We start from the raw sequence: 22,808 nt of genomic DNA, 5'->3' as shown, positions 1-22,808 counted from the left end.
CTGTCATAGGGGCAACTACATCAGGTGGCACCATGGCCAATAGCCTCCATGCAGTCAGGGGACATTTACATTCCTGGTGGATTAAAACTCTCAGCAGGCACTGCAGCAGCCTCCAGGCCTTGGTGATTAATAACACAGCCCAGTGCTGAGACCTCTCAGAGAATGGCTGGCAAGGAGCTGGCAGGATGGCACGAGAACCTCTTGGACACACATGAGCTCTGGGGACAGAAACATGCCTCTTTTTGGCTCTGGCTGGCCCCATTGCCTAGAGCTGGGGCAAGGGAAGAGGATCAGTGGCCCCAAGGCCTCCTGACTCAGGGGTGAAGGCTCCAATCCTAGCTGCGCCTCCACTTGCTGCAGGCACAGTCAAGCAAGCTGCTTCACTGCTTGGGCTTGAGTCTGTCATTTGTAAAACAGCACCTAGCTCAAACGTGTTAGTGTGCTCAGAACAGAGCCTAGCACACCAAAGGCTCAATCACTGTGTTTTATATTTTTCTTTGGAGAACCAGTCTTACAGGTTATTGCCAGCAGTTTATGGGTCCATCTTCTTGAGGGCTGGAACTCAAGCTGAATTATGTCTGTGTCCCAGGGTCCAAAGCGAGCCCTGGTATGGAATAAAGAGCTTCAGAGAATGTTTACTGGGCTCAATTACAAAGTGGCAGGCCAGCCTCTGCTCCCACACTTTGGGGATGGGAATCTCATCCCTTCTGTCTGCTGCGGAAGGTGCCGCCTGTTCGAAAGTCCATCCTGGTATAGAGCTGAAACCTATTTCAATGGCTTTCTCCCTCTGAGCTTTGAGAATGGGGAAAGGACAGTGGGGAGGGGAGCCCCTCCACCCCCTCCCATTTATGTCCACTTTCCAGGGCCCAGCCCACCCTTCTTGGTGTACTTCCTCTGACCACCCTGGCCTGGAGGAATGGTGCCCTCCTCAGGCTTATAGAGCCCACATTCCCAGACCTATGTTGTATGGACACACATAGAGATGTGCAGACACACACAGTCACACATACACATAGTTACATGGTCAAAAACTAACACACAAGAGGACACATGACATCTTGACCCCTGCGACACATTCAACCGTACAAATGTGCCCACAGATACTAACACACAAGCACACGCACACATACGTGCACACGCACACACACACACGCAGTTAGAGACGTGGTGTGAGGAGCGCGCAGATGCACGTGAACATGGGCCCTCAGACACAGGAATGTCAGAAGCCAAGGTGTCAGGGTTGGAGCTTCTTGGGGGAGGCGGGCTCAGTGCTTTCCTAGAAATGGACTTGGTATACCCGAACACATCCCTTTGGAGTGGCTCAGGCTAATGCTGGAGACCACAGGTTTCTCCTTGGTTGCTCAGCAAACCTGGCATCTAAGGGGCTCTTTTAGAAACAGCATAAACAGACATTCAGGGCATCCTTTCTGCCCCATTCCATGCACTACAAATGGTAAGGCAACGACTACCAGAGCAGCAGCTGCTGCAGGCCAGCCAGCTCATGCAAAGACAGACCAACTGCTGCTCTGACCTGCAGCCAGCTCCAGGCACTCAGATGGCAGGACTCCGTGACCTGGGTGGGGCCTCACCACCCTGAGACCACCCACATCTCTGTGGTCCTGGTTCCGAGTTCCTTCCAGGGCACTGTCCGTGAGGCCCTCCCTGGTCCAGCACAACTCTGAGCCTCAGTTTCCACAGATACCACTGGGCCTTTGGTCAGCTTCCCCTGCCACTGCCCCATCCAGCCCACTTTCCCCTCAGGTCCCATTCACCGCTCTGTCCCAGAATATGCACTGCTCTGTACCCAGAACATGCACATTGCCTTGCGTATTCTGGGTACTCAATAAGATTATTGAATGAATGAATGAACACTTCTCACCTTGGAACACAGGCATCATTACTGCCACATGTAGCAGGGCCTCCCACGCAGTCTCCCCTGGGAGATTACCTGTATACTAATCCCCCTTTCAGGCTCTGCTCTGGGACACCCAGCTACACACCATTCTACAGGTAAGGAAACAGAGGCTTCAGAAAGGTAAAGTGACTTTCCCACGGTCACACAGCACAGCCAGCCCTGGGGACTAGTTTTGGAGAAGTTTCTCACCCTTTCTCTGCCTGGAGAGGCTGGTGGGCTGTGATGTCTGCTGGTCCCCGATATGAGCAAAGGAAGCAGCCCCACTTGGGCCGTGTGTCCAAGCCACATTTGTCATTCTAGCTGTACCATTAGCAAGGGGCACTGCGATCCTCACGGGGCCATGGGGTCTAGCTGTGAATGTGGTAAAAAACTGGGACAGGAGGGCTGAGTTCAGCTAGGGTTTGGCCACAGTACCCCTGGAGGGAGGATGTCTTCCCTCGCCCACAGTCAGGCTCCTTCACAGCAACTCTCTTAACAAATGGTGCAATCACTTCAGGGGCAGGGCGGGCAGCCCCGGTCTGAACCACACATCTCATCTGGGCCCTCACTGGACACTTTGGCCCAGCACAGAAGATTCTTGGGCCAAGTTGGAAAACTGCTTGCAAGCACAGTACTTTCCAGCAGCCTATATAAATCTGAAAAGGGGTTATTAAACCCTGGGAAATGGCAACCAAAGATACTATGTTCCTGGAAAAAATTCTAGAATTAAATTATCTGTGAGTTATCAAGAACGGAGCACAGATTGCAGTTAACATCCCGGCTGCCTATGGGCGCTGGCCCTCACAGGGAACAGGAATCGCACGCAGGCCTCTGTTCACACATACCTCACATCCCCCTGCTTCAACCCTCCTGTGGTGTCCGCAGCCCTGTGGACAAAGCCCGAGCACCTCAGTCTGACATCTATGGTCCCCCGTCACCGGGCCCCTGCCTGCCTCTTTGGCCCCCTCATCACTCCATGCTCTGGGCCACTCACAGCTCTCATCTCCAAGGCTTTGCCTATGCTGGTCCCTCTCCTGGGACACCCTTCCTGTCCTTTAGCACCTCGGTAGTTCTTATCAAGCTTCCCCCCCCCCCCCCCACACCGGGCCCTAGTGTCCAAGTCCCCTCCTCTGAGCTCCTACTTGTCTTCTCCCAGGATATCCATCCCGTGGTTGGTTGTGTAACTCGGGTCACAAGTGGCTCTCCTTGTATGGACTATGAGCATTTCCAGGGCAAGATTCCTGGCTGTGTGGCCAACACTCAGCACAAGGCAAGACGTGGAGCAAGTGCTTGGTGAACGAATGCAGGAGTGAGTGAATGAATGAACTCATACACACACACAGTCACACCCATGCAGGAGCAGCACTGGGCTGGGGATGGGCGCGGGAGGGGCTACACAGGAGGATTCTGTAATGCCCTCTGATCACGCCGGCCTGTGGGTCCCCTCTCTAAGACACAGGGCACATACACAATCAGGAGGAGATCAAAGAGGGCCCCGAGGGGGTGCAGGGGGCACAAACAACCAAAACCACTGTGCTCTTGTGTGTCCCCAGGGAAAGGACAGTCAAAGTTATCACTCCACACTGTGCTTGCTGCACCCCAGGGCTTCACAAAGCACCCTCAGGGGAGAGAGCCTTGCCTTCTCTGCCTCCTCACCCCAGTGCCCACCGCCCCTTTCCTACCCATCCCCCTCACCAGCTCCTGGAGACGTGTGCCCTCTGTGCCTCACACTCTACACTCAGCAAAGGCCCTGTTTCTGAGGCCAGGCTTCCTCCCTGACCTAGGCCCAGCCTCATTGGGTGACTTCCTATCCTGGTCTCCTTCCCCAAATCCTCTCTCCTCCATCCTCCTCAATGCCCCCTCCCAGATCCACATATCCTACTGGGGCATCAGATGCAGGGACAATCTCAGCTCCAGCACTAGCTGTGTGACCAAGCATAAGTGACTTAACTTTGTTGTGTCCCATTTCCTCATCCATAAAAGAGAGAGAATAATACCTATTTTCCAGTGTGAGATGACCCGTGTAAAACCCTCAAGCAATTCCTGGCAGATGGCCATGGTGATCACTGAGCACAGCTGCCTCTCCTTCCAGCTAGTTAGCCAGTCCACCCCTGACCTCCCGCCTCCCCATCCACTGGGCCTCTCTGGACCCCACCTCCTCCCTGTCCTTCTGGCCTTCTCAGCTGCTAGGCTGGTATAAGCCCTGAGCAAAACGCATGGATCAGCTCCGCCTTCATGGATTCCAGCTGCTAAGAGGGCAATGACCACAACGCGCACACACATATGCACGCATACTCGTGCATGCACGCACAGACACACATGCCTGCATACAGTCCACACCAGCATAGGCTCAAGGGCTCAACTCCGTATCCCACTCTCTTCAACCTAGGCCACCCTGGTCTGCTGTACAGTCAGTTTTCCCTCAAATGTTCCCCTTGGCTGCTTTCAAACTGCCCTTCTCTCCCCCAGCCCTTTTCATTCACATTCTAACAAGGCTCAGGCTCCCTCTGCTTCCACCAAAACCCTCCTGACCCCAGGGCTCTTCCCGGTGGCTCCACTGCTCACCCCACCACACTGTCCCCTTGGACACCCAATCTCTGTGCCTCACTTTTCCTGTTCTTCCTCCCTCCCCCAATAAATGCTGATGTCCCCTGTGAGTGCTCTCTAGCCCCCCGTCTCACAGGCTAGCTCCTCCAGTCCCCTGTGCTGCTTAGCCTACCTTGAGGCTGACCACACCCCTCTCCTGCCTTAGGAGCTCGACTTCACATCCCCTGTCCCCCTCGGGCCCTCTGGCTGACATCTCCCTATTCAGCATGCCCCAGATCAAGTCACAGCTTCCTCCCCAAGCTGCCAGGCTTGCTCCTGCACCCACTCAATGAACCCAGGCCAGAGACTGGAGCCCTCACCTGGGCTCCCCGCCCCACCCCCTGCATCCAGTAGGGTCTGCACTGCCTCCTGGAACCTGTCCCTCCTGATTCTCTCTCAGATCCAGCCATTTCTGGAGCTGACAAACACATGAGTCTTACTGGCTGCCCAGTTTCCCCATAGTAAGAACTACTACTCCTTGAGTGTGGGAAGTGAAGGTGTAAATAGGGAAGACCTACGCCCCCAACAAAGCAGGGGCCAGCCCCTATCCACCTGAGGGCAGACAGGCCTGGCCAGTGGGCTGCCCTGCTACAGCTGTGGCCCTGGAGTGCAGAAATGAGGATCCCACCATGCTGTCTGGGTAGGCTCTAAGCTTGTGGGCCCCGGAGGACCTCGGATCCTGCCTGTCTTGAGTCTGATCCTCTTCCCTTGGACAGATAGACCGTGGTCCCTGGAGCCTGCCAATATATTTCTGAATGGGGACGCAGGGCTCACTATGGCCAGGATTGGTTTCTGCTGCTTATAACTAAGAAACCTGGCAGGTAGAGGTTCTCTCCTCCTCTGCCACCACTGCAAGCAAGGCTTCATTAACTCACCCCCTGGCCTTTCCCCATGCCAGTGCCTCCTCCTGGGAGCCCTTTTATCTCCTCCACGATGCCATCCTGACCCCCTACCGTAGGCCCAGGCTGATTGTTGCTCCTTCTCCTAGGCCCCACCATCCCCTGAGCACCTCCTTAAAGCAGGTAAAAGAAGAGGGCAAACAGTGTCGCCCTTGGGGACCTTGGAGTCCACTAGGCTACAGACTCCTTGAGAAAAGGACTGAATCAGTCCCAAGTAAGAGACTCAAACTTGAAGTCTGCAAAGACAGGCTGCTTGCTATAGCAGTCTGAATCCCACTGGGTGATCAGGGTTAAGTAACTTCTCTGAATCTCAATGTCCTCTACTGTAAAATAGGGATAATAACAGCCACCTCAGAGGGTTGATGTATGGCTAGGCTAACAGCACCACACAGACTAGGACCCAAGTCCTTCACTGTTAGCATTTACTTTCCCTTGGCTTTTCACAAATAATAGTAGCATAGTTATTTGTGAAAATAAGGTCTATTGTTTTATTCAGGGTCTCTGTATCATCATCTGTTAACGAACTCTCATTTTTACAGTCTTCCTCCAGCCATCAGTTCATATGACTCACACATAAGACCTCGTAGGGATTAAGTATCCAGACAAAACTGCCCCCAGCACACAAGCTGGCTGATCTGCTTCCTCTCCCACTCAAAAAGAATTCTGTAATTCAACAAGTTGCCCTCTTTGCTTTGGCTACCAGGAAGCTCCAGGAAAATATAGGCTTCAATCACAATAATTAAGTGAGCTTAGGTTTTCCAAGTATTTATGTCCTTTTCTCTAATCTATGTCAATTTAACTGCACATAGATCTTTTATTGTAACCATCCATCATTTCTTAATGAAAACCAATAACTCAATGATAAGGAACAAAATCAACTGTAACAGAAGAGAGCAGAGTAGAACATTGCAACAGGATTTTCCTCTACCTACTCCTTTTCACAGAGGATGAAATTGAATCCCAGAGAAGGGAAGGGGTGAAGAAAACATGTACCATTCTGCAAGCAGCCCCAGGATCTGCAGGCCTTGCTCTTGGGGCTGATTTTCCAGGAGACACAGCAGGCACAGAACCTATAGTCCACAATACTTCTAGGAACTCATGAAAATGTTTTAATTTAAAATAAAAAAAAAAAAACCTTTTAGGTCAAAGAAAATGTTTTAATACATGTTTGTCTTTATACCAGTGCTGTCATAAAATATACTTTTAAATGTTTTTCATGGAGGAAAGGGCCCAAAGGCACAGGTGCTGGAACTTGAGGACGTCAATGAGAAAGCCCCACTGGCTTTACCATCTCACCAATGGGGACTGGACACTCCCTGTCCCCTGCCCAGCTTCCTGGGGCCCAGGCCTACTCCATGCTTCTCTCTCTGACACAGATCCAAGGGTAACAACATTCAGCATTCTCATGACCGTGCCAGAGGACATGGGGCCTTGCCCGGTGAATCTAATTTACCCTCTAAGTAACCACCTCAGACAGCTCTTGAAAGGCTGAAACCACTGCTCAGGCTGTGGGAGGGGGATCCCCTGGCTGATTTCACCAACCAGTTGTCAGGACAGACCCAACTGGGTTCACAACGTGGAGACAATTAAAGAGCTGGTGCTTTGAAGCCATGAGCTGCCAACCTCCCGACAGAGGTGCTGACTGCAGGCGGCAGACCCTCCGTTCCTATCAGCTGCAGCTGGAAGCAGCCCTTGCTCCTCAGGACCACACCTCGTCTTCACCCAGCACACAAACTGGGCTTGCTGCGGGGGCAGCCGTGGGGGCAGAGCTGGCCCAGGAAAACACCATCACACCCCAGGGTGTGGCAACGGGCTCAGAAGGAGAGATGCACAGGGCAATCGCCTGCCCTGGGCTTTGTCACAGACCTCCCGGCCACTCAGCCAGCTCCCTGCCTCTCCAGTCCCAGTGTCTGCATTGGAAAGATAGGGCAAGGGTCCCAATGACATGAGGATGTCGTAGGACTATATGGAGTAGAGAGCAGATAAGCAATTGGACAGAGTTATCATTTCCACTGAACAGATAAGTAAACTGAGACCAGAACAAGGAAAATGCATGTGCAGCCACCGTCCTAATGAATAAGGGATCAGGCGAGGCCTCGGATCAGAATCTGGATTCCAGGAGCCCCTGGGGCAGAGTCTAGGCCTCTTGAGGAGTGGCTATGCCTGTAGGCTTACCTGAACCCCATACCACCTGTCACTGGCCATGGGACCTCCCCACATTCTGTCTTCTGCTCCCACGGGTACAGCCATGAGCCACAGAGCCCCTCCATCCTGAGCTGGTTCCCGCACCCTCTTTCAGGGCTGGAGCCCCAGGCCGCTGCCCCAAGCCCTCCCTTCCCCAAGCCCTACAGGCCTCCCTACCTGTGAAGTTGGTATCTTCCTGTACACAAAGGTCAGGGAGTGGGGCAAGAGGATGCCTTGAGCTCCTAATGCTCATTCATGATTTAGCAAAATCTCCCCAGAGGTTTTGTGAAGGTTAAGTGGAGAGACGTGGTCCAAATCCATGAAGAGCCCAAATTACATGTGATTGCTTTTGAGGAATTGCAGGAACTAATTTAATTAAGAGCCTGGTCAGGGGTCCTCTAAAGTGAGCTCAATTTAAAAGAGGAGTCATCAGCTTATGCTGACACAGAGGGTACCCCAGAGCAGGGGGAGGCCAGGGGCTGGAATCCCAGCTCTTGATCTCCCTGGGTCTCAGTTTCCTCATCCATAAAATGAGCGCATCACAAGATTCACTGAGAAAACATGGACGAAACACTTCATCTGGCATCTGGAAAAGAACACGCGCCTAACCAATGCTGCTTTCCTTCCTTCCTCACACTTTAAAATAGCTGCTTTTGGATGGTGGAATCATTTCCCCTGCTGCACTCTTGGCTGTTTCCATCCTTCTGTTATCAATTAATGCAAAATTGTACTCCTGCCCCACCTCTGTGCCCACGGTCATAAAAACAGAATCTGCAGAATGGGCTTAATGATAAACAGCTGCAGCTGCAGCAGCTAATTACTGAGCATCTACTATGTGGAGGACTTGATTGTAAATTCCTTTCCAAGAGGGAAACAGCGTGAGAACCTGGATAAGAACTCCTCTCTAGGCCTCAGTTTCCAAATTTGTGTTTCCAGTCGCAGTGGATGGTTTCTAAGTTTCTGTCTGAATTTGACATTCCAGGAGCTGTGAACTGAGGGCATAGCCTCTCCTTTACTCTGATAATGCAGATGAAGAAGGGAGGGAAATAGGGGTTGGGGTAAGTGGGTGCTGAACACCACTGGTACTGGGTGCTGGGCTGGCCTCCCTGGGCGGACAACCCCAGCTAGGCTGACCCAGAAATGCCTCTCGGACAGCAACTGTGTAGCCCTCAACACGACCCAGCAAGCTGCGGCAAAACCCCCCACTTCACAGGACGAGAGTCCTGACTCTCTGTCTGAGTCCTTTCCAGCATGTTCCATTCCTTCTGCCCCACTGGACCACTCTCCCCCTTTCTATTACTAACATTCATTTATCTGTTGATCACATATTGTGTATCAGGAACTGTTTGAGGCATTGGAGATACAGAGGGAACAAAACAAAAACGTCTAGACTTTATGGAGCTCAAGTTTGACTGGAGGACAGATCATAGACAAACACATAACAAGATTTCCGGTGGAATATAGGGGCAGACAGTGGCCAAAAGTGCTACTTTAGATAGGCAGTCAGGGAAGGCCTCCTGGAGGAGGTGACATGGCAGCAGAGGTCAGGCTGAGGCAAGAGCATTCCAGGCAGAGGAAGCAGCCACGTAAAGAGCCAGAGGTGGGAATGAACTTAGCATGTCTGAGGAACAGCTGGAACAGAGCAAGAGAGAGGAGTGTGGAAGGAACTGGGGCCACAGAGCTCAGCAGGGGCCCATACCTGCCCTTTCGATGTGCTCTACCCCCTTCCTCCTCCCCTAGGGTATGCCAGGAATGCAGGAAGGTAACTATGGACATCTGAATGTCTGAGCTCAAAGGATGGAGGTCAATGGAGTCCAGGTCTTCCATTTTATAGATGAGAAAACTGAGGCCTCAAAGGGGCGGGATGACTTGTCCAGAACCACAGACAATGGCCTGCACTGTCTCTACTTAGACTGTCTCTACTTATCAGGGTCAGGAGACCTAGGAGGGCTTCCAACTTCATCTAATCCAAGTCCTAATCACACACAGAGGAACTAAGGCCCCAGGGTCAGGTGGCTCCATGCAAATGAAGAAAGGAGGTTGGCAGAGCCAGGCAGTAGAAGCAAAGAGCTGGCACTGGTGCATGCCTGTGTGGGTCTTTGCACAAGCCAGGCTTCCTCTGGCCCTAACACCCACGGCAATCAGTCATCACACCTTCCCAATGCACTAAGAAGGTGTGACGTTTGAAACCCACCACTGGTTAAAGTCTCCCTAGAGCCTGCCCAGCAGCTCTTTGTGAATCAGACCCTGCCAGGAGGGAAGGTGATTTTGACACGTGAGGTCTACACACACCGCCAACCATCTCCTGCTGTGTGACCTCCAGCAGGTCATCTTTCCGCCCTGGGTCTCAAGGCCCCATCTGTCAAAGGGTGTCACAGGGGTTGGGAGGGGCATCAGAGGAGCTGCTGAACCTGGGAAATTTCCTCCCCAGTGCACACGACAAGAGCCAGTGTTCTTCAGAATCTGGGAGGCGACACATGCAAGTGCTCACCGCAGGACCTAGCACACATGACGTACTCAGCAGACTGTCGAGTCTAGGGGGCAGGACACTGGCTGGGAGGGGGGATGCTGAGCTTGCCTCTTTTGCTCTGCAATTTCCAGTGAGCCACATCCTCTCTACAGGCCTCAGTTTCCACATCTGCAAACAGCAAATGTGAAGATCCAGGCAGTTGGCCGTGTGGCCTAGCTGAGGTACCTTCTGTTGTCCTGGACTCCTGTGGAAAGGAAGGAGGGGAGCAGGTAGAGGGGGTGCTGGGGATCGTAAGGAAGTATCTGAAGCACTGTTTACTCATTTTTTCTGCCTGTGGCCAAACTCTCTTAAGCTCCAATCACTGTCATGTTCACTGGCAACTCAGCCTGATCAGAAATGACTCCGTAAGTGAAACTGGCTCCTAAAACTTGGGGTTCAGATGCTGAGAAGCATACACTCATATTTAAATATGGAAGGCAACTAGGGACAGCGGGAAGATCATGGGGCAGAGCCAGGACCTGAGCTGGAGGCGCAGATGTAACACTGGCCAAGTAGCTTCCACTCTGTGGATTTCAGTGACCCCACTGTGAAAGAGCAATCCAGCCACTGCCCCGCCTTCCCTGAGCACAGGAGCTATCCATCAAAACTCTGCAGCCCAGGGCCCTGCCCAGGGCCTGACTGTTCCCCAGGAAGATATAAATGTTACTTTTGGCTTGAAAACTCTATGGCTTGGGGATCTGATGAAACAAAGGGGCTGCTAGATGGTGCATCAGTTGAACAGACACTCACTGGGTGCTCTGTGCCCAGCGTATCTCCCAGTCTTGCCCCCCAGAATGCAGAGTCCTGCAGAGACCTCCGGTCCCATTGCCCCATCCCCAGGAAATGTACTGCCCAGTACCACATTGTCCGTCTGCTGTCTGAGCTTATGCCCCAACACGGCAGGACCTATTAAGGGGAGGTGGCTATAGAGAGGGGGCAAGAGCAGGCTGCCTTCTAACAGGAGGCCACCTCCCAGCCATTTGGAAATTGCTACTTGCAAGGCAACAGAATCTCGGTGACAGATTCTCATTTTATCATTACCCACGTCACAAGAAAGTATTGCGAGGAGGAGGGGCCAGGAAAGTCGGTGCCTTAATCACTTACAGACCACAGAGGCCCCACTCCTGGCAGTGGAGGAAGATTTATTGTGGGGACGGGTGGAAAACAAAGAACAGTTGTGCAAACTTTACGGAACCACATTATGGGATATGCCTTTCCCATTTCCCACTGGCAAATGTGCTGGAGGCAGTTTCCAAAGGAGGACCGAGCTCCATTACCCAACCACGTGCAGACACTGTGCCCCAGCACGACACACTGGGCTGACCTGGCCAGGCCCATGGGTGCCCAGGTGTTGGCAAGTCTGGGTGCACGGTCCGACGCTGGTGGATCTGTGGAAGAAGGTTCCAGATTTGTATGGACTGCCTTTCCCAGGCCCCAATGTCCTCATCTGCCAATGGCCATGTGCCCACCAGACTAGCAACACTAAATGTTACCTCTGCCCATATCACAGTCCTATGTACAACTCTTCTGAGACTCTCTCCACTCCCTCAGGGTACAGTCCAATTTCCTTACACTAGACCTTGAGGCCCTTTGAGACCCAATTCCAATGTTTCTGCCCTCAGCTCCCATGCAGGTAAGTTACTTCAAGACCAAAAGGACACCTGTGCTCCCCACAAGGTCAAGACTATCACATCTCAAAACCTTCACATGTGCTGTTTCCTTTCCCTGCAATGTGTCTTCTCATGGTCTACACCTGGAAAGTGCCCACTCACCTGTCAGAGCCCAGCTCTCGCGACATCCTGGGGAAAGCCTTCTCCCTCCTCTGTGTCGAAGGCATTTGGTTAATTCCTTTGCCACCAGACCATTCTTCCTTTGACACTGTACCCCTTGCTTCGAGCACTGAACTTGGCACAGGGGGGCGTTAAGCTGTGTTGAAAGGTTGGTGGCCAGGTGAGGGTGGACAATACAGATTAGCCCAAGGCTGTCTCCCAAGGGAGGGGCACAGTTAAGGAAGGACTCTAAAGAAGGGCCCCTTCTCCTGAGCATTTGGGTCTTGGTGTGTCCAGGGTGACCAAGACCTTAGGGGTTACCTGGCCCATCACCCATTTAACAGACGAGAACAGGATGCTGAGGTCTGCAGCTGCAGCCATCCAAGTGAGCGCACGAAGCCAGCTCTGGTCACCCCATCTGTTGTCCAGCAGAGACAGAGCCTAGAAACGCTCAATTACGAAGTTTGCCATTTCCAGGATGGCCCTTTCAGAAAACATGGTCTGGACACCTTCTTAGAGTCACTGTTGATTTTATCTGACGTTTTCACTCCAATAAGACAACCGTTTCAATTCCATTTACATTAAGTTCAAAAGTTTTTTTCTTTAGTAGTTTAAATTCAATTCAAATAGTTGTGTTTTTTTATCCTTAATTTTTTTTTTTTCATATTCCATAAAGCAATGTTGAGCTCATAAAACTTGGCCAGCACTCCTGTTCCCTCAAGTTTGGTGCTCCTGGGAATTCTCTGCCCTGTGAGAGCTTGGGACTAATGACTTCAAAAAATGGGGAGACGCGGGAAGGAACAAGGGCTCCTGTTTTCAAGCATCGAATATGCGCCAGGCACGAGGTAAGTGCTACATATATATGATCTCATCTAGTTCTCACAACACTCTCCCCTCCACGCAGACAGGAAACCAAGGCTCAGAGAAGTCACATGACTTGTTTTGAGGTCTCACAGCTGGTTAAGGGCAGAGTAAGGGATTTGAACCTTAGTTCCCATCAAGTCAGCAGGCAACAGGCTCTCAAGGTGACTGGGGTGCTGGCTTTTTGAGAAAAATAATTACATGCAATATCCATTAACTTCCCCACTTGGCTGAGGGCTCCTTGAGACCAGGCAGGATTTGATTTGTCCTGTGTGTTTAGCCGTTGGTCCACCCTGGCTCAGAATTTACATAAGAAGGGAAAGGGGTGGGGGCTCAGGGATGGAGATAAGTAGAAATGGGGGATGGGGAATGGGGGTGAACCAGGGCAGGGTGGGGACAGAGGTGGAAGTGAGGTAGGGGTGGGCTGTGGAGCAGGGAAGGAGGGCATCCAGCAAAGCTGCAGGCTGAGGCCTCAAGGCCAGGAACTACATTTGGGGAGCACATAACCAACCAGTTCCATTCCCGATGGGAACCTAACCAGGAGGAACACACCGGTGAACGTGACCTCTCTGCACTCAGAGGCCCGGCTACAGGCAGGAGTACTGGACTGGGAGTCAGAGACTCAGCTTGAGCCCAGCAGCCCTGACCAGGGCAACAACGCCCGTCTGCAGAGCACTCTGCAGTCGCAGAGCACAGCCCCTCCACCCTACAGACACTTCGGGGGTGAGCATCACAGCTCCCATCTTACAGATGCAAAAACAGACTTGGGAGTGAAGTGTTTTGTTCAAGGCTGCACAGCTAGTGAGCAGCAGAGCTGGGATGAGTCTCCAACTCCATCTATCTCCAGTCCCTCTTGTCCTTCCCCAGGCATATTATTTCCATCTGGGGACTCAGTCTCCCCTCTGCACAGTGGCTGGTGGGGGACAAGGTTCTGACCTAATTGCAAGACCAGAGAACTAGAAGGACACTGGCTTCCAGGAAGCCTCTCCTTGCTAAGCCCAAGCCCCCTGGGTTTGCTTTTCCAAAACAGGGGAGGAAGAAAAGCATCCCAATGTAAGCCAAGATCTGTGGAGCTAAACCTTAGGCTCAATAGAAGAAAGGGCATTGGCATCTGTTAGGCCCCTATTAAACACAGTCTACTGCAGCCTCTGACTGCTAGGCACTATCGCATTTCACAGCACAGGAAACTGAGGCTCAGCACAGCCAAGCGACGCATCCAAGGTCACAGAGCCAGCCCATGGAAGAGGTGGGACTTCCAACAGCCTTTTCTGTTTCTTTGGGGACATTCATGACAGAACAGCCACTATCCATTTTAGACTTTCCCTTTTCTCTTTTGCAAATGCAAATTGTCTAGAACAGCTATTACCATTTTGATACTTACTGTGTGCCATTGTCTAGTTTCTCATCAAAGCCTCACAACAGTCCTATTACCCCAATTTCATAGGTAAGAAAACCGAGGCTTATAGAAGTCAAGTTATACTTCTATACAATCACAGGCTGAGGGGTGGCAAAGCTAGATTTCAAATTCAGGCTTTCTTGCAGAAAAACTTCAAGCACCAGATTAGGGGGTAGACATGACAATCTTTAAGGTTCCACCAATGTTGTGACTTCATAGGAAACTACTCAGTAGGACAGAGTCCAGGCAATCTCACACAGCCTTGGAACAGAGAGAACAGATAATCACAGGGCAGAGCCTCTGTCCTAGGTAGGGGACTCAGCTCCTCTACAACAAAGGCCAGGCCAGGCACTAAAGGGCATGTGGTCCCCCCAGACACTTGGCCATGTTAGAATCCAGTGTTACACACAGCGCAACACATGCTGGGAGAACAGGAGGCACAGAGAAAGGGCGAGCTAAGGAGGGAGCACTGAACTGGGTTGTCAAGGATGTATAGGAGTTTGCCAGGCTAGGAAAGGCATTCTAGACAGAGGAATCAGCAAAAGCCAAGACGCAAAGGATTTACAGAACCTGGAGAATGCAAAGACGCTTTAGGAATTCAGGAGGAGAGGAAGCTTCAGGGCAGGAAGAAATAAAGCAGGCATCCCTGGGCTGCTGTTAATGTACTGAATGACACAGGGCCATGGTGGCTGCTCTCTGGGCTTCAGCTTCCCCACTTAATAATGAGTGTAGACATGAGAAGTGACATGATCCCAGGAAGGATCATTAACGAGGACACTTCTGGATCCCAACTTGCAAGCTGTCTTTGCCCAAAACAGTTCTCCTTCCCAGACCCATGCAGTCCTGGATTGAGTTGAGGTGAGTTGAGGATAGACTTGGCGGCTTGAGTGGGTGGGACCACTTGGCCTCTTTGGGCTCATTTACAGCAGGATTCTCCAGGGCAAGGATTTTAAAACATGTTCCATTTCGCAGCTTTTTGATTTGACCAGAAACCCCAGCCTCCAGGAAGGGAGCTTGTTTCCAGGTGACTTATTTATTCTAAAGAGAGTGAAATGTTTTACTTTTCAACCCATGAGGTGTTCTCTACTCCAAGACAGAACAAAGGACCCATCAAGTCAGCAGGCAACAGGCTCTCAAGGTGACTGGGGTGCTGGCTTTTTGAGAAAAATAGTTACATGCAATATCCATTAACTTCCCCACTTGGCTGAGGGATCCTTGAGACCAGACAGGATTTGATTCCTTTCTGTGACCCCCAGGGCCCAGCCAGGGGGCACACAGCAGGTACTCAGTGACAGCTTGCTGAATGAGTTTCAGATCTGGATATTCTCTCAATATTTGTAAACAGACTGATGATTCTATGCCTGGGAGGTGGCCTGGGGTCGTGGCTAGCACACAGTCTCTGGAGTTAGACTGAGACCTGGGTTTAAATCTGACTCCACCATGCATTTGGACCTGAACTGGGGCCAGAAGTGGACTGTCCTTACCCCACCTGTAAAATGGGGATCATAATTCCAGTCTCCATGAATATTTTGAGGGCTGAGATCATGCATGTGGAAGCACTACATAAACTGAAAATCACCCGACAAGCGTCTCAATAATGATCCCGTCCCACTTGATCAACCTGGCCAAGCTTATAAAGCCAGGCTGCAAAACCTCAGCTCCTGGCTCCCCTCCCTCCCTCCATCATCCAGCAATAATACCACAAGGCTCAAAAGCAGTGTTCTTCCCACAATGCCAGAAGTCTCACATCACAACATCTTCATCTCCGCACCCCCAGCTCCTAGCACGAGGCCTGGCACACCAAAGCAAGGCAAGTGTTTCGCGGGATGATTCTTTCCTAATTGGAGGGTCACTTTCCCACAGCCTAAACCTTCTCCGACTTTTGGTTATCAGCCCATTCAGGGAACCTTCCCTGCCCACTGATGCACACTTGCTGTGCAGTCCTGGGCCCCTGACCAGCCTCTCTGGGTCTGTCCTCCCTGTTCTCTGTCTATATGCGATGAGATGAACTGGTCGACCTGCCACTCATCCATTTCAGGGTCCTGGGTAATCCCTGGGATGAGCTTCAGATGTTGCAACGAGTCAGGGCTGTCTGCTGGCTTTAAAATGCTCAAGCCCATAGGGCTGGTCTCAAGATGTTGGGCAGGGGGCAGAGGGCAGCAGATGCACAGGGACTCCACCCACTGTGATTTGAAAAGCACAGAGGTGGCTCTGTTCTTCTGAAGGAAGAGGCTCGGCAAAGGTGGACGGGTAGAAGGCAGTGTGACCCATTAGAATGGGCCAGGGAGGTCATACAACTGAGGCAGATCGTACATCTGAGGCAGGTCATGCAGAGCAAGCCATTTTGCCTGCGAACTTCAAAAATATACAGTTTCTTCTTCTGTAAACTGGGCATGGTAATTCATGGTTGGACATGGTATGTCTCAGAATATATTAATTCTCTTTTCCCTCAGGCTATTCCATGGCATATGAGCCCAGAATCCCAGTCAAACCTCTCTCCAGTTAACACTGGGTGGGCAGGTCAGCAGATATGGCTGGTATCTACCTCCTGCCACGTGGCAGACTGTGTGATCTTGGAAAGTGATTTGGCCTCTCTGGGCCTCAGAGGCTTTTGTTTTTGAGACAGGGTCATACTCTGTCACCCAGGCTGGAGCGCAGTGGTGTGATCATAGCTCAGTATAGCCTCAAACTCCCTGGCCCAAGTGATCCTCCTGCCTCAGCCTCCCACATAGCTGGGACAACAGGCATGTACCACCATGCCCAGCTAGGTGGTCAAAACAACAGACAGGGAACGGCTAGCATTGAGCCAGGATAAAACAATCGCTGAATCTCAGTAAGGAGCAACTCCCTTTAGCTCCCTCGCCCCTCCCAGCACCCAGGATTTTGTTTCTCAGGGGTTGGGGGAGGAGGGGTAAAGGTTTGGGGCAAGGCAAAAGGGAAAGCCAGAAGCCCCAGCACTCTGGGGAATGACCTCAAGTTTGGCCCAGGCTAGGAGGGCAAGGCCCTCCCAGCAGATCCAACCAGGTGGCTTGTGTTCTCAGTTCCCTGGCTAGTTAAGGCCAATCCATAATACTCAGCTTTCAACCAGATCGATTTCTCTGGCCCTAGATTCAAAGGCACCTGGGACAGACTGGCAAACAGTGGAGAGGGGTGTAAGGAGTGGAGACCAGTGGCCAGTGCAGCTGCAGTGGCCAGAGGAAGCTGGGCAGGATGAAAACCCAGCCCAAGACTCCAGCAGCTCATGAGGACTGGGAGGACACGCATGGGCCTCCTGGGCCACAGGTCCAGCTGCCTCAGCCTAGCTCCAGGCCCCCTGCGCAGACACTGTCTGACTCAGAGCAGGTGATCTGCAAACGACTGCCAATGAACAAGATGCAAAGAATCAGAGATCCCTGGCAGATATCAAAAGGCAAGCACAGAGTGCCTGCCCTGCCTGGAGCAACGGCCCACATACTGCCCTGCCCACCCTACTGACAGCAGAGACTGCTACAGAGTCTCAAGTCCAGGCTCTGCCATCCATTGACTGGCTCTTTTGAGCCACAGTTTCTTCATCTATAAATCAGCTGTAAATAACCCTGCCCTGAGCCCCAGGGCGACTGTATACATCACCTGAGATCAATGCTGGAGTGTGATGGCAAGCACCTTCCCTTACATCATCTCTTTTATCCCTAATCACAACAACCCTAAAAGGCAAGTACTATTATTGCTCCATTTTACAATCAAATATGCTGTAGTTCAGAAAGGATAAGTCACCAGCACGAGGCCACACAGCTGCCAAGTGACTAAACCAGGCTGGGCCCCAGGTCTGTGTGACTCCAGACCTGGGCTTTTCACCTCTGCACATGCCTTCCGGACTGCGCTCACAGCTTTGGTAAAACTCCTCACTAAAGTAAAGGACTCTTCTCATGCCTATGTTGTTTTATAAAACCCAAGGTAGAGAAGGGCATTGTCATGACTTCCTTTTTCACTCTGCCACTCTCCTTGATGTGGAGAAAGGCAAGCTACAGTCTGCTAATTTCTGCAGTTGCAGACAATCAGAATTCCGGCCGTCTGGGAGAACCAACCTAAGAAAGCATGAAATTAATCTGTTCAAAGTTAACGTCTTGGAGGCGTCGCGTCAGTATTTGGGTTGGACGCGTAACCTTGTTATCATAACACAGACGAAGCCTCACATTTAATAAGGCTGAGACAACTCGGGCAATGTAAGAAACATAACAGGATATTGCAAAAAGATTAGGGAGCTTCCTCTGGACAGTGTGGACGGGCCGTGCAGAGGGCAGGTTGGGGGATGGATGGTGCCATTGACCCTGGGGGTCCAGCAAGTCCCTAGTCCCAGGCCTGGCCTAAGGACTAAGATGCTCAGGCAGAGGGGAGCAGGGCTCCTCTCAGCACATTGAGGCCTGCCTGGTGCAGGGGCAGAGGCTCTGTTGGCTAAATGTAAGCCAGCTGCGAGAATGGGAGTGTTCCAGTCAGAAGGGGTGGGGGAGGCTTACCTCATGAAAGAACTGTGGAAACGGCTGCTGGAAAGATAATAAAAGGATTAACTGCTATTTTAGTGGGCCATTTACTCTTCAATCAAAATGTCTCATCTATTTCCTGTTCTCCAGAGGCTCTGGGTCCAAAATTCCTTTGTCTATTACAGTGCATGGTAGCAGAGGCCTGTCATGAAAAATTAATAATTTTATAGGGAAGGGAGATTTTACTTATCTGGGTGCTGGTTGAGGCCCACCCCTTCCCCTGGGTTACCCACTGTACTAGCATCATGGAGGAGGGGGAGCACGCCCACCCCACCGCAGGCAAGAGGAATCCAGGGGAGGCTCTGACAGGCCTCCGAAGCCCAGATCACTGCTGCTGTCTCCAGATGGTGACACCTAGCGGGGCCGGCCATAAGAGTCCAGAGAATAGTCAGTTTAGCAGATCTACACAAACAAGAGCATTGCAGTTTAGAAAGATGCAGGCTCGAGTCCCATTCCAATGGTTACTAACTGTGTAACCCTGAGCAAGTCATTTTTATTGCCATTATCATTCTTAGCCTCTATTCTTATTATAACTGTTATTGTTTCCAACTAGCTGTGTGACCTGGGGCAAATTATGTAATCTTCCTGAGCCTCAGTTTCCTCATCTGTAAAACGGGGGTTCACAGCATCTACCCCCACAGCGTTGTGCTGAGGACCAGGTGGAGTTGTCACTTAGAATAGCCCCAGTTCACAGTCTGCACTTGGAAGCTGCTTTCCGGTATTATCATCACCACAATCCTAAACCCTGGAAGAGGCAAGACCAAGTGTTCTCATGGGAGCAAGTGGAAGGCCAGCCAGACCCCACCCAACCTTTGTTTCTTATCTGTAAAAACCTTTGGTTTTACAGGACTTGTAAGGATTAATACTGATAGATGAGTGTAGACATAGCTTGATATCACCTCCTCCATGAAGTCCTTCTGGGCCTTCCTTCCCTGGGCCTATGCAAACTCCATCCCAGGACCTGCCACTCATCTCCCACCCATCTCTGAGCATGAATGTCCCCAGGGCAAGGACCATGGCAGGTCCAAGTCTGGGTCCCCAGAGTCAGGCCTCGGCCAGTATAAGCCAGGGTCCTGTGAAGTCTGTGGAATCAAGTGAGATCCTGGCAGCCTGGCCCCAGAGAGAAAGACCCTGAGTCTGCACTGAGTAACCCGGGCCCCTCTGACCCGTCGCTGGGCCCTGCTTCCCAAGCTAGAAAGTGGACGGGGAAGGCCTAGATCCTCTCCAAGCTCCCGCATGTCCAACACAGATACTCTTCTGGATGCCGTGATTCCACACAGAGGCCCCACTGTAAGAAGACCACTAACCACAGACAGAATCCAGGTGTAAGCCAGTGTCCTATGGGGTCTTGTCAAGGTTCCTTCGGATCACAGAGCCTCCACCTAGGCCCCCACAGGCACCCATGGGCTCACCCATAAGAGAGAATCTGTGAAGGAGAACTGTGGCTCAGCAGCTGTCAGCTCCAGGGTCTCGGGGAGAGATAGGGGCCCAGCTGGTTCCCAGCAGCCCTAGCCTGGCCTGCGTGCTGTCTGTTGGTCAACTCCTTCTAGGCAGGGTCATGTGTCACAGGACCCCCAAACAAGCCAGGGCATCGCTAGGGGCTGGCCCAGCCACCAAGCCTCCTCCAGCATCCTGTCAGCCCAAAGGCACAAGATAAAGTCAAAGTCTCAGCCTATCCAATGCACTCTCCCTACCACTGCTCCACACACCAGAATGCTAACCACAAGCTCCCTCCTCCTGCCTCCCCTCGGCACAGGCCATTCACTGCTGCTCACTTGTTTACAAAGCAAACTCTTTCTCCTCCTTCAAGATCCAGCCTCCTGAAGCTGCAGACACAGAACCTGTCGGATGCCCTGCTCCCAGCTCCACAGGTGGGTGGGGCCCACAGGAGGACAGAGTTTATGCTGCTGACTGCCAGTGTGTCCTGCCTCCTTCCTGGCCCCTACAATGTCACCCTGGGCTCTGAGTGGGGACACTATGCCCCTTCCCAGACCAAGTGCTCCATGAGTGGGTGTCCAATGACAGTGTCAATGTGCAAGTGTGAAACAGCTTGACTTTGGCTATGGCACCAGCCCCAGCACACCAGCCATGCTGCTGCCCTGATGCCTGGGTGGGCTGGGCAGTGGCCCTGGTGGCCCATGCTTCTCATCACCAAGCACACCCTGAGGTCCAGCTCTGGGCAGGTGCCTCTTCTGGTGGGCTGGCTGGGCCTCGGAGGTAGCACAGCAGTTAGGCTGAGTGTATCAGGGAGTGCTCCTAGCCTCTGCCACAGCTATTCCCCTACAGACAGGACAGAAATGACCTGCCACAGAAATGACCCATCATAAGGGCCGGAGGCCTGGGTACCCACAGTTAATATGCGTGCGCTTGTGTGTGTGTGCGCGCGTGCATGCATGTGTGTGTGCACGTGCACATGCACGCGTAATGCTAGTGCCAGAAACCTGTCTCAACTCCAGGAAGAACGCTGCTGGTACGACCCAGGGCCTCAGCTAGTAATCCTGGGCCCCAGCCCAAAGCCTGCCCTGGGGACCCGCAGCTCTCCAGCCGGGTGCCTGTGAGGCCCCACTGTTCCTTGGTGGAAGCCAAGGCTGTAGGCAGCACCAGAAGGCCCAGGGAATCTCACTGGGATGGGTGGCGGTGAGGGCCCAGTGCTGGAGGAGAGCATGTTCTCCACATCTCATCTGGCCACCAGTAGGTGGGACATGGAGCACAAACACATGGAAGAAGAGGGTGGCCACACCTGTTTTTCCAATGGCACGTGCACACAGCCCCGGGCCCTGTGGCGTGCTAAGATATATCTAATGCCTCAGGGTGGGGGACTGGGCACCTGATGAGTATGAGGGCCCCTCTGCCACAGTTTCCAGTGACAGGGGCAGTGACCATCTTCACCAGTGGCTACATCCACAGCATGGGTCCTTCCCTCCTCGACCACAGGGATCTCAGTCAGCCCCGAGGAAGGAGTCCCAGGTGGCCTCTCCTGGGGCACTGGGTGGGTGCTGCTGTGCCAGAGGGGCTGGGGTGAGGCCTGATGGCCAGTGGCAACTCACCATGCATTTGTTGGGCTTCTCGCCCGAGTGCACCCGCATGTGGATGAGCAGCTTGTAGCGGGCGTTGAAGGGCTTGTAGCGGCGCACACAGCCAGCCCAGAAGCAGGTGAAGTCCTCGCCCTTGCGCTGGTCGATGTGGCTCTTCTCGATGTGCCGCACCAGCTCCTCCTGCTGCTCATATGCTGCACAGCAGTCCACCCAGCGGCACGCCTGCTGCCCGGCCACTACCCTGCCCGCCAGGCCCAGCCCCAGGCCTCCAAGGCTCGGGCCAGGCAGCAACTGAGACAGGGGATAGGGGGGCGGCAGGTCCTGCTGGTGAGGCCCAAAGAGCTCTGAAAACTCATCCACGGGTTCCTGCTTCAGGAAGCTCGCCTTCCGGCAGGCTTCAAGTTGCAAGCTGCCCTCATGGCTGTCCGTCGATGCAGGGCCAGGCCGGGCCCGCTTGGAAGGGCCCCCCAGGTCTCCTGCCAGAGGGGGGCTCCGGAGTCCATTTACACAGGTGACCAGAGACATCTGGGAGGAGCGGATGATGGAGGTGACGTCGGAGGAGGCACAGGGTGAGGAGGAGGCTGGGGAGGTGGGGGGTAGGCCCAAGAGGCAGCAGCGCTTCAGGCTGCCCTCAGGGAGGTGGGCCTCGGGCTGGGGGCCAGGGCCAGAGCTGGGTTCGCTGCCCAGAAGGTAGCAGGAAGGCGCAGGGGTGGTGAGGCTTCGGCCCGGGAGGTCCAGGTCTGGGTGCAGGCAGGTGGCCGGCGGGGCCCGACAGTGGGCAGCCAGGGACGTGCGGGCCTCTGCCATGGCTTGGTAGTTGGGCAGGGACTCCTGTTTGATGTGTTGTGTGGTTGGGAGGCTGCCGTTCACATAGGTGGCCTGGGGTCTGGGCGACCTGGAAGACAGTGGCCAGAGAGGTCATGAGAGGCTGGGCATGCCACAGAGGGAAGGCCCAGGCGGGGGCAGACAGGGAAGCTGAGGACCAAGGAATGGACAAGCCCAGGGCAGGAGACAGAGGCTGAAGGCTGAAGGCAGAGAAACAGCCCCTACAGATTGGTTGTCTGGAAAACAAGGCAGAGTGTAAAGGAAAATGGGGAGAGAGAGAGAGGAAGAGGAGGGCTGGGAAAGCAAAGAAGAGGCAGGAGGCCAGGCACAATG

The 22,808-nt window shown here is 52.9% G+C and overlaps 1 protein-coding gene across 2 annotated transcripts in view; it reads right to left on the bottom strand.

Annotated features, from left to right (window-relative positions):
* Nucleotides 1-22,808, bottom strand: part of GLIS1 (GLIS family zinc finger 1) — a 234,547-nt gene that overhangs the window by 65,331 nt on the left and 146,408 nt on the right. For both annotated transcript variants that reach the window (XM_007978689.3, XM_007978692.3), the window contains exon 4: nucleotides 21,663-22,545. In XM_007978689.3, the coding sequence (XP_007976880.2) occupies nucleotides 21,663-22,545 (883 nt within the window). The remainder of the gene's footprint in view (nucleotides 1-21,662; nucleotides 22,546-22,808) is intronic.

This window comes from Chlorocebus sabaeus, chromosome 20 (assembly GCF_047675955.1).
Source record: "Chlorocebus sabaeus isolate Y175 chromosome 20, mChlSab1.0.hap1, whole genome shotgun sequence".
In the NCBI taxonomy this organism is placed as follows: domain Eukaryota; kingdom Metazoa; phylum Chordata; class Mammalia; order Primates; family Cercopithecidae; genus Chlorocebus; species Chlorocebus sabaeus.
The sequence above is the reverse complement of the archived record's forward strand: the minus strand, read 5'-3'. Positions and strand labels throughout refer to the sequence as shown.